General features: G+C 59.7%; 4 protein-coding genes across 4 annotated transcripts; all 4 read left to right on the plus strand.

The window, feature by feature from the left end:
• Positions 1–1177: 1177 nt before the first annotated feature.
• LDBPK_355340 (hypothetical protein, conserved) lies at positions 1178–3868 on the plus strand (the record flags this gene model as incomplete). The annotated part of the gene is made up of 1 exon (XM_003865063.1): positions 1178–3868. The coding sequence occupies one exon, from the start codon at positions 1178–1180 to the stop codon at positions 3866–3868; it is 2691 nt and encodes an 896-aa protein (XP_003865111.1).
• Positions 3869–4705: 837 nt separating this feature from the next.
• On the plus strand, positions 4706–6301 carry LDBPK_355350 (hypothetical protein, conserved; the record flags this gene model as incomplete). Its single annotated transcript, XM_003865064.1, has 1 exon — positions 4706–6301. One exon carries the CDS (start codon positions 4706–4708, stop codon positions 6299–6301), a length of 1596 nt encoding a protein of 531 aa, XP_003865112.1.
• Positions 6302–7705: 1404 nt separating this feature from the next.
• On the plus strand, positions 7706–9388 carry LDBPK_355360 (polyadenylate-binding protein 1, putative; the record flags this gene model as incomplete). The annotated part of the gene is made up of 1 exon (XM_003865065.1): positions 7706–9388. One exon carries the CDS (start codon positions 7706–7708, stop codon positions 9386–9388), a length of 1683 nt encoding a protein of 560 aa, XP_003865113.1.
• Positions 9389–12361: 2973 nt separating this feature from the next.
• On the plus strand, positions 12362–14350 carry LDBPK_355370 (hypothetical protein, conserved; the record flags this gene model as incomplete). The annotated part of the gene is made up of 1 exon (XM_003865066.1): positions 12362–14350. The coding sequence occupies one exon, from the start codon at positions 12362–12364 to the stop codon at positions 14348–14350; it is 1989 nt and encodes a 662-aa protein (XP_003865114.1).
• Positions 14351–14911: the final 561 nt, after the last annotated feature.

Raw genomic sequence — 14911 nt, forward strand, 5'->3', positions numbered from 1 at the left:
CACGCTGGTGGGACCTGTGCGCCTGCGGGGCTCGAGTGGCGTTTGATCTCCTGTGCTGTAGCGGAGAAGGGGCACGNNNNAAGGCGACGAAAAAAAGAGCTCTTTCGGGTTTCATGCGCGTGTGTTCGTGTCTCGCTTGTTCCGTCGCGCGGTATCGTTTTTCGAATGTTTGTGGACGACTTTCTGTATTCATCAGCTTGTGTGGTAACAGCTGTGCTTCTCTGCTTGCGCGCGCTCCGTTTGCCTCTCATTTTGTTTGTGTTCCCTCGATAGACTTGTGTTTTTATATGTGTGTGTGTGTGTGTGTGTGTGTGTGTGCCTTCCGTTGCTGTGCACGTGCGCGTGAACAGTGGAGGTGCGCGCCGATCTCGTCAGTAAACGAAAAGGAGCAAGAAGAAGTAAAGAAGCGGTCATGGACAAAGCGAGAACGCTCTCCCTCTCACCGAGTCTGTGCTCGTTGAGTGAGGAAGTAGAATTGACTGCTGTCCTCTGCGGCGTTCGCGAGTACAAGTGGGACACGCACACATCCGTGTGGGCCAGAACCTTCAGCGGATCAGCCGTCGTTCAATCCCAGCCCAGCGCGTTGGCGACGCGAACACAGGAGCGGTCTTTCCGCATGCCATGGTCGCATTTCTCACCTGCTCTCCACTGAGCCTCACTTCCCCTTTCGTCTTTCGATGGGATCGCCGCTTAACATGCAACACGGCACAGTGCGTGCATGTGTGTTTTCGGTGCTGTGCTGTCTTCTCTCCCTCCGGTGCACCATCCTGCCTCCCATTTCAGTGTGTGACCTGCTCTCAGCGATCACAGTGCTGGAAGGATGCACTGTGGCCCGCGTGGAATCTTGCAAGGTAGCGCAGGGGCCTTGACACCCACGGTGTACGCTGCGCTCACCTCGAAGCGGTGTGTCTCGATTGGTGGGCGCGCCAGTCCTCTCGGCTTCTCCACGCCGCCGGACAGGCATCCCCGCATCAAGCAGGTAGGGACCGGCGTCATTGCACAGCACGTCCCTGGCACCACGAAGCTCCGCTACACGAATCGAAAAGGGCGCACTTTCACCTTTTCGATACCGGTAGCGCAGCTCACCCATCCTCCTGTGGTGCGGCGGGGTGCAGCGAGGGATGGGTGGCATGAAATCGACACGAGCTTCAGTGATGTTGGCGATCTCGAAGATGATATGCCAAGTGAAGTAGACGAATGCCTTGCGGCCGCCTCTGTTGCCGGCGATGAGGGCCTTGTGGAGCTGAACCAAGAGCAGCTGCGGGCATTGCAACAGGCGTTTGTGCGACTGTGCAAAGACTATGTGCTCATGGACACCAGCGGCATGAAGACGTCGATGATGTACAGCGAGCTGAACAACGGTCCTGACTACGAGCTCTTCGATCGAAAGACGCGCCGTCGCCGACACTGGCTCGCTATACGGCATCGCTACGAGGACGTCAAGGAACTGCTGTGGCCCTCAGACGCTGCAGCCAATGATGGCGACGCGCCAGCTGCATCCGTCGAGGACACCGAGCGTGAACAGCAATGTTCGCTGGCAGACGAGTCGCTGCCGGTGTTACCAATCGCGGACATGATGGAGGCGCTCACATGGTTGGAGGCGGCTTCGACGTTTGCGGTTCGGAAGCACCGGCCCTTCGACACCTCTAACGCTTCTGACTTTGCGCCCTTGGACCTGTCGAGGGAGGTGCGCATCGTCGCCTCGTGTGTCCGCGCTGCAGGGTTGTCCAACCTCCTCCACAGCGTTGGACAGGGGGCGGCAGGTGAGCCACGCGGAGACGCGGCGGACACCGTGGCTGATCGCTTCATATCTCTCGGTGCGTTGTGCGCGAACCACGGCGTGCCCTTGTCGGCCGCCTTCGCTCCGTCGGTGTCTACCTCCTGCGATGCGGCGGCCTCGCCCACCACCGCTGCCGCCGCCTCCGTGCAGGCGTGGCTCTCCTCGATTCCTGTGCTGTCTCGCGTGAAAGACGCGGTTCGGGTGATCGGAGTCATGCAGATCTGCGGGCAAGGGAAAGGTGATGGCGCAGCTGCTGAGCTCTTGCGCTTCAGTGACGCCGATGGCGCCGTCGTGCGGGAAGCGCTGCTCGACGCGTTGTGCCGGGTCGTGCCTGCCTCTCTCTTCTCCGACGCTGCGGCCCTCGAGAACGTCGATGAAGCAGAACTGTGCGTCTTGCTGCGGTACGTGACTGAGATACAGGAGCAGAATGCCGCTTTCTTTCAAGCGATGGGCGGCAGCGAAGCGACGTCCAGGCCGGAGCGCGCGGCGACGACTGAGGGTCGACGCGTGTTGCGGCACTTCACGCGACTGGTGCTTGCACGATGCCGCCGCCTTTTGTACGATCACGATGGCCCTCCGGCCACCCTCTTAAGCGGCGACGCGGAGAACATTCCTTTCGTGGACTTGCAGTCGTATGCCGATCACAACCACCCGGAGGTGCGCGTGCATCAAAAGATCGGCCGCGCGAACGCGCAGGGGCTTCGGTACGCGCGCCTGCAGTCCAGGGCATCCACGACGATGGCAGAGCTCCTTGGTCGGCTGGAAAGCGCCAACCAGCGAATGGTAGCCGGCGCGCAGGGTCTGCGGTGCGACCTCCTCCGGCACGTCGCCCAGAAGGCAGCCCTCGGCAAAAGCAAGTTAACGCTCGAGGATGTGACACGCGCGTTGCCGCTGCTGGCAGCGCTAATGGGCAAGACATCGGAGCAGCAGGTTAAGTCCACCTACGAGCGCCTGCTGACGGCGATGTCGACCACAATAGGTGTCGCGCTGCAGCAGCCGCAGAAGCCCGCGTGCATTCTCGCCCTCCTCGAGGGCCTCGCCGGCTGTCACTACACGCCGAGCTCCTACAAGCTGCTGGAAATGGTAATGCTCCGGATGATGATGCGCGGCGCCTTTACGCTTAGCGACGCCGGTCGCTGCCTCACCGCCATGCTGCAAGTGGTTGGCCCACAGAACGTTTCCCAGTCGGTGAAGCAAGCCATCGCCATGCGCGTGGTGGCTGCGGTGGATGCGAGGTCAGACAGCACTGCGGCGGATGTGCTGGCGGTGCTCCGGGCGCTGCGCTACAGCTGTTATTCGTCGTTTGCTTCTCTCGTGTGTCTCGTGTCGAAGTCGCCGCTCATGGGAAACACAGCGAACTGGCAGCCGTCGGAGCACGTGCGTTATGCTGTGCTGCTGGCTGCTGCCGCCGCGGCGATCGAGACGGAGGCGAACTCTGAACTTGGTAATGCTGTGTCCACCACCGCGCGGGAGCTGCTTCTGCTTGGACTCTCTCCGACGCACCCGCCTTCTGCAGTGCCGCCACGGTCGCCAGCGTGTGTAGGGGAGGACGCATATCAGGAGTGTGTGACTGCGTGCGCTGCGCTAGATGTAAGCCCTGCACCCCCGACTCTGACGGCGTGGGCCCACGCAGACATTGACGCGCGCCCCGTGCATTCCTTGTGCACTCCTGCGTTGGCAGTGAGCACGATGGAGGCTCTCGAGGCCATGACCCTCGCCCCATCCCGGTGGTACAGCGCATACGGCAACTACTTGACTGACGCCCTGGAGCATATGCAGCGACGGCCACTGCTTGAGGACGACGCGGAGACGGCGGTCAGGTGCTTGTACCTCCAACAGGCGCCCGGGGCCGTGACCAGGCTAGCGTCAGTGCTGCTGGCGCACGAAGTGGATCGTCTTGACCAAACGCTCACCCGCGGCGCCGTAGTCCACGACGGCACTCGTGCGCCGCCGGTGTGCACCTTTCAGCAGAGGTCACTCGAGCGGCAAACATCAGAAGGTGAGACGGAGGCCCGTCTTCTACGATACTGCGCAGCGCTGCAGCACGCATCCAGGGAAGCGCTGAGCACCGGGTCCGCAGAGGTATAGCACATCCCGTCCGTAGCATTTGCGATCTCTGCTGTGCCCGGTCCACGCCCTTGCCGTTGCACTCCGCATGCCACCGATCACTCCTCCTCTCTCCGCAGCGCTGGGTTGTTGACCCGAGCTGCACCCCCTCCCTCATCTACATCATCACAGCTTGTGTCTCCTAAGGCAAGTGCAAAAGTGGACCACAAACCCGTTCCATGCTGACAGGCATATGGAAAACAACGACTAACCGTGACAAGAGGACGGCGAGGCGCAGCCTCTCCGCGATGCCGCCATCAAGCAAGCGCGCGGCACGTGTGCTGACGTGTGGCACGTTTTTATCATTGTTGTTATATCTCGTCAACCGTGATGGCTGCCGCCGCCGCCGTCGTCGCGTAAGTGATTTAGCGCCAGCGAAACGGCTGAGTGCATGACTGATAACTGTCCCCTCCCCTCTACGCCTCCCATCCCTGCGTAACCCATATGATGCGTCTGTATGCGCCAGCCGCGTCACTGTATCGTCGCTTTGTTTTGGTGTTGCTCACTGCCATCCGCACCCCGTGCATCCCTCCCTCCATGTGAATTGAGGTTACCTCTCTCCCTCTTTTCGCGCTGTACCGCAGCCTCACTGCTGCGGGAACGGAGCCACTGTCATCATCTCCACGGGCTGTCTAGCTCCTCTTTCCCCTTTTTTTGAACACCAAGTTGCGCTGCGAGATTGAAATGACCAATGCGTTAGGGTTTGACGCGTCATCTGCGCTTCGACACAGCACCAATCGCAGCTCGAACAGCACGCGGGCCACACTGCCTCGCGGTGCTGCCCCCCCAGGAAGGGGCGGCAGCGACAAGGCAGTCGGGATGCTGTTCTTCTCGCGGACACGGCAGCAACTGGACAAGTCGAAGGGTAGCAATGGTGTTGCCTCCTCGTATGGTGTCGCGGCGCAGGCGGTGCTCCAGGGCACCCGGCAAGACCCAGACGTTTACCGCAAGATTGTCGGGTTTGAGCTGGATGCACCTGCTGCGATGCACGCAATCGTGGCGACCACGCGGAGACAGAGCCGCAACCGACCGCTTCGGCGAGAATCAACTGCACGCATTACCGTGTCTCAGATCTTGCCGCGGTCTGAGGCTCTCAGACACCGCAGCAGGGACATCACCGTCACAGGATACGACTACCTGACTCGCTTACAAAGCGAGCTAAACGCGTGTGACACATTGGAGTCACTTCCAAGTCCCGAGCCGCAAGTTAGCTGGCAGCATCAACGGCCCGCTTCCATGACGGCGGCAATGCTACCCTGCCCGCGTCGACCGGATGGCAGGGGCGGCGGTCGCCGTCGGCAGTCTGTGAGAAGTACTAAGCCTTCGCTGGGCGTCACCACGCTAACGAAGGAATGGGTAAAGACGTCGGAAGAGAAGGCGGCGGCGGAGCTGGCGAAGGAGTCGACAGAGGTGTGCATGGAGAAGTCGCTGCTCACCATGCCCGCCTTCTGCATGCTGCCCAAACGTACTGGCCAGCTGTCGAAGGTCTCGCGCGTAGCGCAGCTTCGTCAGAGCAAATTCAGACCCATCTCCGCTTCCTCGATGCCTGACGAACCCTGCACTGCGGCAGTGGGTGTGGACGTCGCAGAAGAGGCGGCGGCGCAGCCGCCGTGGCAGCACCGTCTGCTTGCCGAGTCTATTCAGAGCTATCGCTTGCTGAAGGATGCAGTGGCCTCCCCTCTCAAGCCGACGCCCTCCTCGCTCGTCCCGATCCTAGGCTCTGCGCGTATTCGCCGTGAAAACTTGGAGAGGCTGCGCCACGGCTTTGAGCATCAGCGCCTCAAGCTGCAGGGGGAGCTGGAGGACAAGCTAGAGTGGCGCAATCGATGCCGCTCCGCTTTGCTGCGGCACAATAGCGCAGAAGACAGAGCCGCTGTCGTGCCCGTCCACTCCCCCTCAATAGCGCCTTCGACGCCGCAAGGTGTCAGAGAGAGGGCGATGCACACACCGCTACTTGCGGAGGTATTCGGAGGCGCCGCTGGATCCACCGCGCGATCGCGTCAGCTTGTCGAGTCGCCCCACCTGTATTCGTTGACGCTCGGTAGTGTCTGGTCTCAAGAGGCGGCCCGACAGGCGGTGCAGCAGGAGAAGAGCCGCCTCGTTGCGCTGCTCCAGTCCTTTGTGGTGACGTGCAGCGCCGCCGCGCTGACCCTTGCCGCCACGGAGGAACTGCGCGCTGAGACAATTCGACGCGTGTGGCACCCCGAGGAGAACGCGGGCAGCCACCACGCCGTTCTCCTACATCGCGAGCAGTTTTTGAAGTTTCTGTGGGGACGCTATGAAGCGCACACAAGTGGGCTGCTTGGGGCTGTGGACACAGTACGTCCGATCGACATTATCGATGCGCTACCGTCACAGGCGGAGGCATCTTTCGCCAGGTACGCCTACGAAATCCTCCCTACTCCTGCCGCGTAGCAACTTTGACGTGTTGGCCTGCGACGGTGCGCATGCCCGCAGCTGTTCTGGAGGAAATGCAACCTTTGGCGCACCCATGTGCTTCACATGCGCGTTGTTCCCCCACCCACCGCCCCCTCTCTCGCGCGCAGTTTTCGCTTCCCCCTATCCCGTTTACTTTTCGCCCTTTTTTCGCTTCCCGGAATGTTCTGTCTTTCCCTTTCGCACATGACTTCTTTCGCTTTTTTTTTGTCACTCCACTAGCCCCCTAGCATGAAAGAGTCAGCGCGCGCCACATGGCATCTTGCTTCCTGCTCCTGCACCCCCGTCTGTGATGAGCTTGATGTCCCTCTCTCTCTTTGTTTTTGTTGTTTGTTTCGCCCCATCTATCTTGACGCCACTCCAGCGCGGCATTCTCACGTACTCTCCCGATACACAGCCACAGCAGCAGCCACTGCTTTATTTTCCTTGTTTGCTTCCACTTTCATGTCGCTTCCTTCTCTCTTCGTTTTCAGCTGCCTCTATAAATTGTGGGTGGCTTCCAGCTCGATTGGTGTGAGGCCACAGCCGCGCTATTCAGTCGCCGGATCGCAGGGGCGTCAGAGTCGCGGCCTGCGACCGGACCTGCATATATGCTCTCGTTCTTGTTTGTTTTTCTCTACTCCATGTGCTCACTTCACCTGTTTTGTGGAAAAGATAAGCGGCGCGCTCGGTGAGAACGCCCGGCGGCGCACAAGACCCCGATACGCAGACGAAAAAGAGGACAAAAAAGCACACACGCGCACGCACATAGAGGAGAACCCCGGAAGCACAAGGGCGCTTGTGCTGGCACGATACAGATGTTGCGTGCGCCGCATTCACGCAGTGGAAAAAGAGAAGAGGTTAATGACGTCCCTATCACTCCCGCCCTCGTTTCCGCTTGTGCATGGTGCTGCGCGACCCCGCATGATTTGACGTCTCTTCCTTCGTCGCCTCCAGTCTCGCATTGCCCATTATCTCTCCCTTTCCTCCTTTTTTTTGTTTGCCCTTCTCTCGCACGCGCGTACGTCACACGTGTATGCCCTTGATGCCAACGCGATGCACGTCTGCGACTCATGTGTGCCCGCATATGCGGTTTGGTATACGACTGCGGCGCCGCCATTCTTTCCCCACGCTCTTCCCCTCGCGTCCACACACGAGCCGTCAGCGCGACAGCATTTGGCCCTCCCGCGTCGCTCGCTCATTTCCTTTATTTCTGATTTCACGCGTCAACACGCCGTTCTTTCTATCAAGAAAAACAACAATAACACTCCCCCCACTGCCACACAAACACACACGCACGCTTTCGCCTCTCACACACGACTTGAAAGAAAAAAGCAGCGCTGTCGCTTCGTGTTCTTTCTTTTCCCTTTTTCTTTTTCATTTTACTCTCTTCAGTTCACTCAAATGGCTGCTGCTGTCCAGGAAGCTGCTGCCCCGGTGGCACATCAGCCGCAGATGGACAAGCCGATGCAGATCGCTTCCATCTACGTTGGCGACCTTGATGCCGCCATCAACGAGCCGCAGCTGGTGGAGCTGTTCAAGCCGTTTGGCACCATTCTGAACGTGCGTGTTTGCCGCGACATCATCACACAGCGCTCGCTGGGCTACGGCTACGTCAACTTCGACAACCACGACAGCGCGGAGAAGGCGATCGAGTCCATGAACTTCAAGCGTGTGGGTGACAAATGCGTACGCCTCATGTGGCAGCAGCGCGACCCCGCCCTCCGCTACAGCGGCAACGGCAACGTGTTCGTGAAGAACCTGGAGAAGGACGTGGACAGCAAGAGCCTGCACGACATCTTCACCAAGTTCGGCTCGATTCTATCCTGCAAGGTAATGCAGGACGAGGAGGGCAAGAGCCGCGGCTACGGCTTCGTTCACTTCAAAGACGAGACGTCCGCCAAGGACGCCATTGTGAAGATGAACGGCGCTGCCGATCACGCCTCAGAGGACAAGAAGGCGCTCTACGTGGCCAACTTCATTCGCCGCAATGCACGCCTTGCCGCGCTCGTGGCAAACTTCACGAATGTGTATATCAAGCAGGTGCTGCCGACAGTGAACAAGGAAGTCATCGAGAAGTTCTTCGCAAAGTTCGGCGGCATCACTTCCGCTGCAGCCTGCAAGGACAAGAGCGGCCGCGTGTTCGCCTTCTGCAACTTCGAGAAGCACGACGACGCCGTCAAGGCGGTCGAAGCGATGCACGACCATCACATCGACGGCATCACGGCACCTGGTGAGAAGCTGTACGTACAGCGTGCCCAGCCGCGCAGCGAGCGCCTCATCGCCCTTCGACAGAAGTACATGCAGCACCAATCCCTTGGCAACAACCTGTACGTGCGCAACTTCGACCCTGAGTTCACGGGCGCGGACCTGCTCGAGCTCTTCAAGGAGTACGGCGAAGTCAAGAGCTGCCGTGTGATGGTGAGCGAGAGTGGCGCGAGCCGCGGCTTCGGTTTCGTGAGTTTCTCGAATGCCGACGAGGCCAACGCCGCTCTTCGCGAGATGAACGGTCGCATGCTGAACGGCAAGCCCCTCATCGTCAACATTGCTCAGCGCCGCGACCAGCGCTACACGATGCTGCGCCTGCAGTTCCAGCAGCGCCTGCAGATGATGATGCGCCAGATGCACCAGCCGATGCCGTTCGTCGGCGGCCAGGGCCGTCCGATGCGTGGCCGCGGTGGTCGCCAGCAGCTGGGTGGCCGCGCGCAGGGCCATCCGATGCCGATGCCCTCACCACAGCAGCCGCAGGCGCCCGCGCAGCCACAGGGCTTCGCCACGCCATCGGCCGTCGGTTTCGTGCAGGCGACGCCGAAGCACTCCCCCGGTGATGTCCCCGAGACGCCGCCGTTGCCGCCGATCACACCACAGGAGCTCGAAAGCATGTCGCCCCAGGAACAGCGAGCCGCCTTGGGTGACCGTCTCTTCCTGAAGGTGTACGAGATCGCGCCAGAGCTGGCGCCGAAGATCACGGGTATGTTCCTCGAGATGAAACCCAAGGAGGCGTACGAGTTGCTCAACGACCAGAAGCGACTCGAGGAGCGCGTGACGGAGGCGCTATGCGTGCTCAAGGCGCATCAGACGGCGTAAGCGAGAAGCCAGCAGGCGCCGTTGTGTCAGGCATGGGCAGAGGAAAAGCCCGCGCTCTTGCATACCGCGCCTCACCTCAGCAGTTCTCAGACTATGGTCCCCTTCTCTTCTTTCCCGCCACCTCACCCCTCTCACGAGTCTGTTTGCTACGAGGCCGTGAGAGAGAGGGGTTGAGTGGGCGACTTTGTGTGCCTGTCTATGTATACGTAAAGGTTGACGTTGTGCTTGTGCTGTTGATGCTGATCGGGAGAGGGAGCGGAAGGCCTCACGGATGACTAGGTTTGCGCCTTTTTTCTTGCCCGCACAATTCTGAAGTGTAGGCCGCCTTCCGCTTCTTTGGCTTCTCTCATGGTGTTGGAGCCCCACCCCCTACCACCCACTTCTGTTTACGGATGAAGGATGAGTGGTTAAGTCAGATAAAAGGCGCGTAAGTCATGGCGCTGTGCTCTCTCTCCCTCTCTATCTTTTCTGTTTCGTTTCGTGCCCATCATTTTTTCTTCGCGCGGTCATGCCTGTCTCTAGCCGCCTGTTTTCGTCAATGCCACCCTTCCCTTCCACAGCCTGCCTCTTGTAAGTGTGCATGGGCAGTGTGGTGCGAGCAGCAGCGACGCACAGAGGAAAAAAGGAGGAAGCAAATTCGTGTAAGAGTGACGGAGGGCAAGAAGAGCGTTGGCGGGTACGACAACGAGATGCTCCTAAAACTGCCGCCCCGCCCCTCCCCTCCCTCCTGCGGCTGATGAGCACGTGAACAAGCCGAAAGAACACAAGAAAACAAAAAGGAAGTAAAAGAAAACAAAGAGAAAAATTATACAAAAGGAAGAAGGAGGTGAAGTGGCAGAGGATGGTCGATCACCATGCCGGGCGAACGTTGGAAACAGCGTAACGTCCGTCGTGGATGTCGCGTGTGACGTGCACGGGCTTTCTTTTTGCCCACTTTGCCGTTCGGCCCTTCGCTCTTCCTCTCCTTCTTTTTTTTCGCTCAGTCGACATTTTCTTTTGTTTGTTTTTTTTTTCCGCCCTCTTTCATGCGTGCGTGCGCCTTCCTTTCGTTTCTTCGGCCTGTTCTCTCCCTCTGTGTTCTCACTCTCCTTTCTGCGTTGTCCTCCGCCTTTGCGGTGCCCCTATCATTGGTTCCATTTTTTACGTTCCTCCTAATCTTTTCTGATAAGCCCACTTAACGCACGAAAAAGAAAACGGTCACTTCACCAACTCCATAAACGGGCAAACAGAAGCGAAGACGGCGCAGAGAAGCCCATTTCCTTTCGCTGCCAGAGAAACGGGGGGGGGGGCGGTGACAGTCGCTCCTGCTCGAGGCGCGCACGGATCGCGAGCCAAACAGGTGTGCCTGCTTCTTGCATGCGATTGTGACTGCTGCTCTGGCAGGCAAGGGTTACTCGCGCGAGGTGCGTGGCCGAGGTGCTCGTGAGAGCTCCTCCCCCTGCTGTGTTTGTGCCGACGAGTGGGGCGACCTGCTGTGAAGCTGCGTGCGCTGCCTCCCCCGGCTCGCAATAGCGCACCTCTTTTCGCTCTCTCGCCGTCACGAGGGACGTATCCATCTGACCTCCTCCTCCACCGACTCTTCTTCTTCACGGCTCTCGCGCACTTCGTGTCGGAGCCCTTTCACGCACCCAAAAGACCCCCATCACGCGTTGTCTTTCCATCTCTGTAATTATCTTCCCCGTCGCGCTGCTTCTTTTCCACAGCCGTAGCGACGAGGGAAGGCAACCAGATCAAGGTTCACATACAAGCCTATAAGCAGGAGTGAGGCAGCTGCTGCACGTGTCTAGTCCCTCGTCGAGCAGTGATCGAACTTTTTTTTACAGCTTCCACAGACTTACCCGCAATCCTCTCTCTCGGGCTCACTTGAAATCACAAAGCACAGCAGCCATACACACCTCATTTGGCGGCTGACTCGTGTCAGAGGCGTCCCATATCATTTTTTTTTGGGGGGCGGGGAAGGGGGAGGGGTTCGCCCACAGAGAAAAAAAAAACAGAGCAAGGCAACAAATTCAAAAAGTCATTTCGTGGTTGGCGGGCGTATCAGCGGTCAGACGGCGGAAGAACGCACATCTCAGGGAAAGAGCACATCGCCTACACACCGCAGACCCTCTTATCCGGTCGCGAATGACAGAGAGGAAGGAGGACAGGAGATAAAAACTTGTGCCATAGAGACTTGTCTCCTCTCTTTTTTCTTTTTGGTGTGTGAGCGCTTCGTCATTGTTCTTTCTTCTGTGGTTTGTTGTCTCTCATTTCGATGCTGCTTTCGCCGAGCGTCCACATACGCCGCCCTCCTTTGCTTGTTTATCTCTCTCTCGCCTCTGCTCATACACCATCGATTGCCTTTCCACCTTCACGTCACACAAGCGTGCTGTGTATTCGCACTGCACCCCGGCGCGAAGCCGTAAGTGAAGAGCTTAGCTCGTTGCGTGTTTCCTCACCCCCCTCCACACCACCACCTCCTTCTACGTTAAGAGTGCTTAGGCAAGAGGGCGGAGAGGTCCGAGCAGACGTGCGTGCCTCGTTCTTTTTGCCATCGATACGTCGTGCCCGTTTCATCTCTGCTCTGCTCCGTCTCGCGCCTTCTCGGCTCTCTTCTTGTCGAGCCATCGTCGTCGGCCGACATACGCATACGCCTGCGGAGCGAGCGAAGGAGAGCGCGCGGCGGCGATTCACGTATATATATATATAGACATACATCGGAAACCAAAACTTGCTCAGGTGTGTCTTTTTATTGCTGTTGCTCTTCGTGTTTGGGCTCGGCTGCTTCGCTTTCCACGTTTGCGCTCATAGAAGGCCCGCGGCTCTTTTCCCTCGGTCTCGATTTTTCCTGTGTTCTCTGCTGTTTCCAGGGTGTCTCGGTTTTCGGTCGCTTTTATTTTTCGTTTGGTTTCGTTGTCTTTACTGGTGCTCGTGTCTCTCTCTCTCTGTGTCTGTGTTTAGTTCTTGTAGTGCTGCCTCGTGTGTGCCCCACTCATGACCTCCAACCCGTACATCGCACAGCACTATGGGAGCAGTATGGAGGTGGTGTCGAACGGGCATGAGGACGAGGTAGACGCTGCGGTGGGATTTCGGCGCTTCCCGAATGCGCCGCACATGACACACACCGTCTTCCGTCCCTCGAAGAACTTGACCGCCACCTCTGCCACGGCTGCGTCTTCATCGGCCTTGGGCGTCCACAATACCTACAAAACATCGACGCCGGATGCCCTTGCAAACTTGCGCGTGCACAAGTGTCTCCTGGTCGATGAATTTCCCTCACGTCCGCATACGCCACAAGGCGCCAAGTCCGCCGCGTCACTACCACCGTTACTGCCGGCGGATCGTCTCTCGGTCGGGTCCAGCGACGGCCTTCCTGAAAGAGGAACGGAGGTGTTTCGAGAGTGGGTGAAGGCGCCCACGAACTCCTCCACATCCTCGTCTAACGGCGCTGACGGCGGCGAAACAGACGCGGCTGCAACCAACGGCAATGCGCACGGCTCCCTCGAACTCGTCAGCGCGTCAGAGCTGGCGGCTTCGCGAGGCACAGAGGGCGGGCAGAGCTGCGCCTCTGCGTTGGTGCCACCTGGGACTAACGTCCCGGCAAAGACAGCGCTTGCGTCGTCTGATCACTGCCCGTCGGTATCCGTCTCGCCGGAATCGCTACGTCTCGTACGGCCAAAAAGCTCAACGGCCTCTTTCACCCCTTTGCAGGCACCGGAAGCGTCCAGTGAGCCCACGGTCGACGGAGCTCTGCACCACTTACGCGACGTACTGGTGCAGGCGCAGCGCGTGCTGGATAAATCACGGATAACCGGGGATGCCCGTGCGCTTCCCGCGCCGCCGGCGATGCCACCCAAGCCTGCGGAGTCAGCACAGCACCAGCAGCAGACGGCAGTCCTTCCGGCCACAACGTCCACTGGTTCGTCCTCTGGCGAGGATGTGATGCGGGAGGACTCACTAGATTGCGTATCGCCCCTCGCCAGCACGAGCGCGGCACTCTATGCTATATCGCAAGCAGAGCGGGGAGTGGGTGTGCCTGGCGCGGCTTCGCCACCGTTCGCCGCCGGTAAGGTGGCCGATAACGTCGCGGTGCCCGACGAAACCCGCTTCATGGTGTTGTGCTCCGTCACTCACCCGTCAGCAATCATGCAGCGGCGTCTCCGTCGCCGTGGCCCAGTAACCAGAGCGTCTATGGAAGGACTGGCCTCGCCTCCGGCTCATTCGCTGTTTGGCACGTGCACAGAGACAGGGGCTATACGCACGTCTTCATGCCGCATCGCCGAGGTGCCGAGCACATCCGCCGCCGTAAGTGCATCCACCGTTGCGCAGCCGGCAACAGCGGCCGGCCAACTTCAGCGCTCGTTGTCGCCGAACGAAGGTGGCAGTGAGCATCCCAGCTTGCGCGCACCCACGCAGCGAAGTCCAGCTGACGACTCCGTGAGCCGTCACTTACACGAGGATCCGTCGCTCATTCCGGGACTCGCCGAGTTTCTGCGGGCTGGAAACCCCAATGGCTTTTCAGCCCTCAGCGCAGCTACCCACGCGGCGCCGCCTGCACTGGCGAAGGCGTCGCCGTCAGCACGCCGCCCTCGCCGCCGCTCTGGGCTCCCCGCCGCCGCCGCTCACGTTCCTGCTGTTTTGCTCGGTAATTCACCATCGTTGTTGCAACGCCGTGGCTCTAGTGGCACCGCACGGTCTCAGGCGGACCGTGCGGTGACCCCGTCGTTGCATCTGCCATACGCGCACACAGAGGGGAGCACGACAGTAGCGGACGTCTCGCCACGCCGCGGATCTACCCGTGCCCGCCGTATAGACTCGACGCCTAGTTACGCGCAGCCGACAGTGAGCTGGCTTTCCAAGGGGTCTGAGGCTTCCGCTGACCAGTTCCCAGTGAGCCGCATAGCCTCGCCGCAGACGAGCCCCGTGAAGGATCCGGTGACAGCATCGCGTGACGCCGCACCAAGTGAACCGGCGCTACTGTAGAGAGTACTTCTTAGGTTTCTTTATCTCCCTCGTGGTCACCGTGTAGTCTGCACACCTGTCTCTTTCCCATGCGTCATCACCGACGGGTGACCGCGATCACTGCATTCCCGCATTCGCACCAACGACAACAATGACGCTCTTACAATTCCTACTTGCGCTTCGGACCCTGATGACGGCGGCACAAACCTCACGGTGCTTGGTATCACAGGGCCCCGTACACCCCCACTCTGTGTGTGTGTGGGAGGAGGCCAAGCGGCACCTCACCTCTGTCCCCTGCCAATGTCAGAACCCTACTTCTTCTGGTGCGGACAGGGTCAAGCACCGACGACGTAGCGGTGGTCGGGGCGATGTACCACTGCTGGCGTCGGCGACGCGGTCGTGGATAGCGTTGTGCTGGGGCGGCCTGCAACCGTGCACACGTCTGCGCCATCCATATGATTGGGCAGCGTGCCAGAGCGACTCGGGCGCATGTCTCACCCGGCCCTCGCGCACTGCCTGCTGGTGCGGGGGGGGGGGGGCCGCGCCCTGCCCCCGGGGGGGATGCACGAGGGCTGGGGGCCG

The sequence above is a fragment of the Leishmania donovani genome, chromosome 35 (assembly GCF_000227135.1).
Source record: "Leishmania donovani BPK282A1 complete genome, chromosome 35".
NCBI lineage: Eukaryota > Euglenozoa > Kinetoplastea > Trypanosomatida > Trypanosomatidae > Leishmania > Leishmania donovani.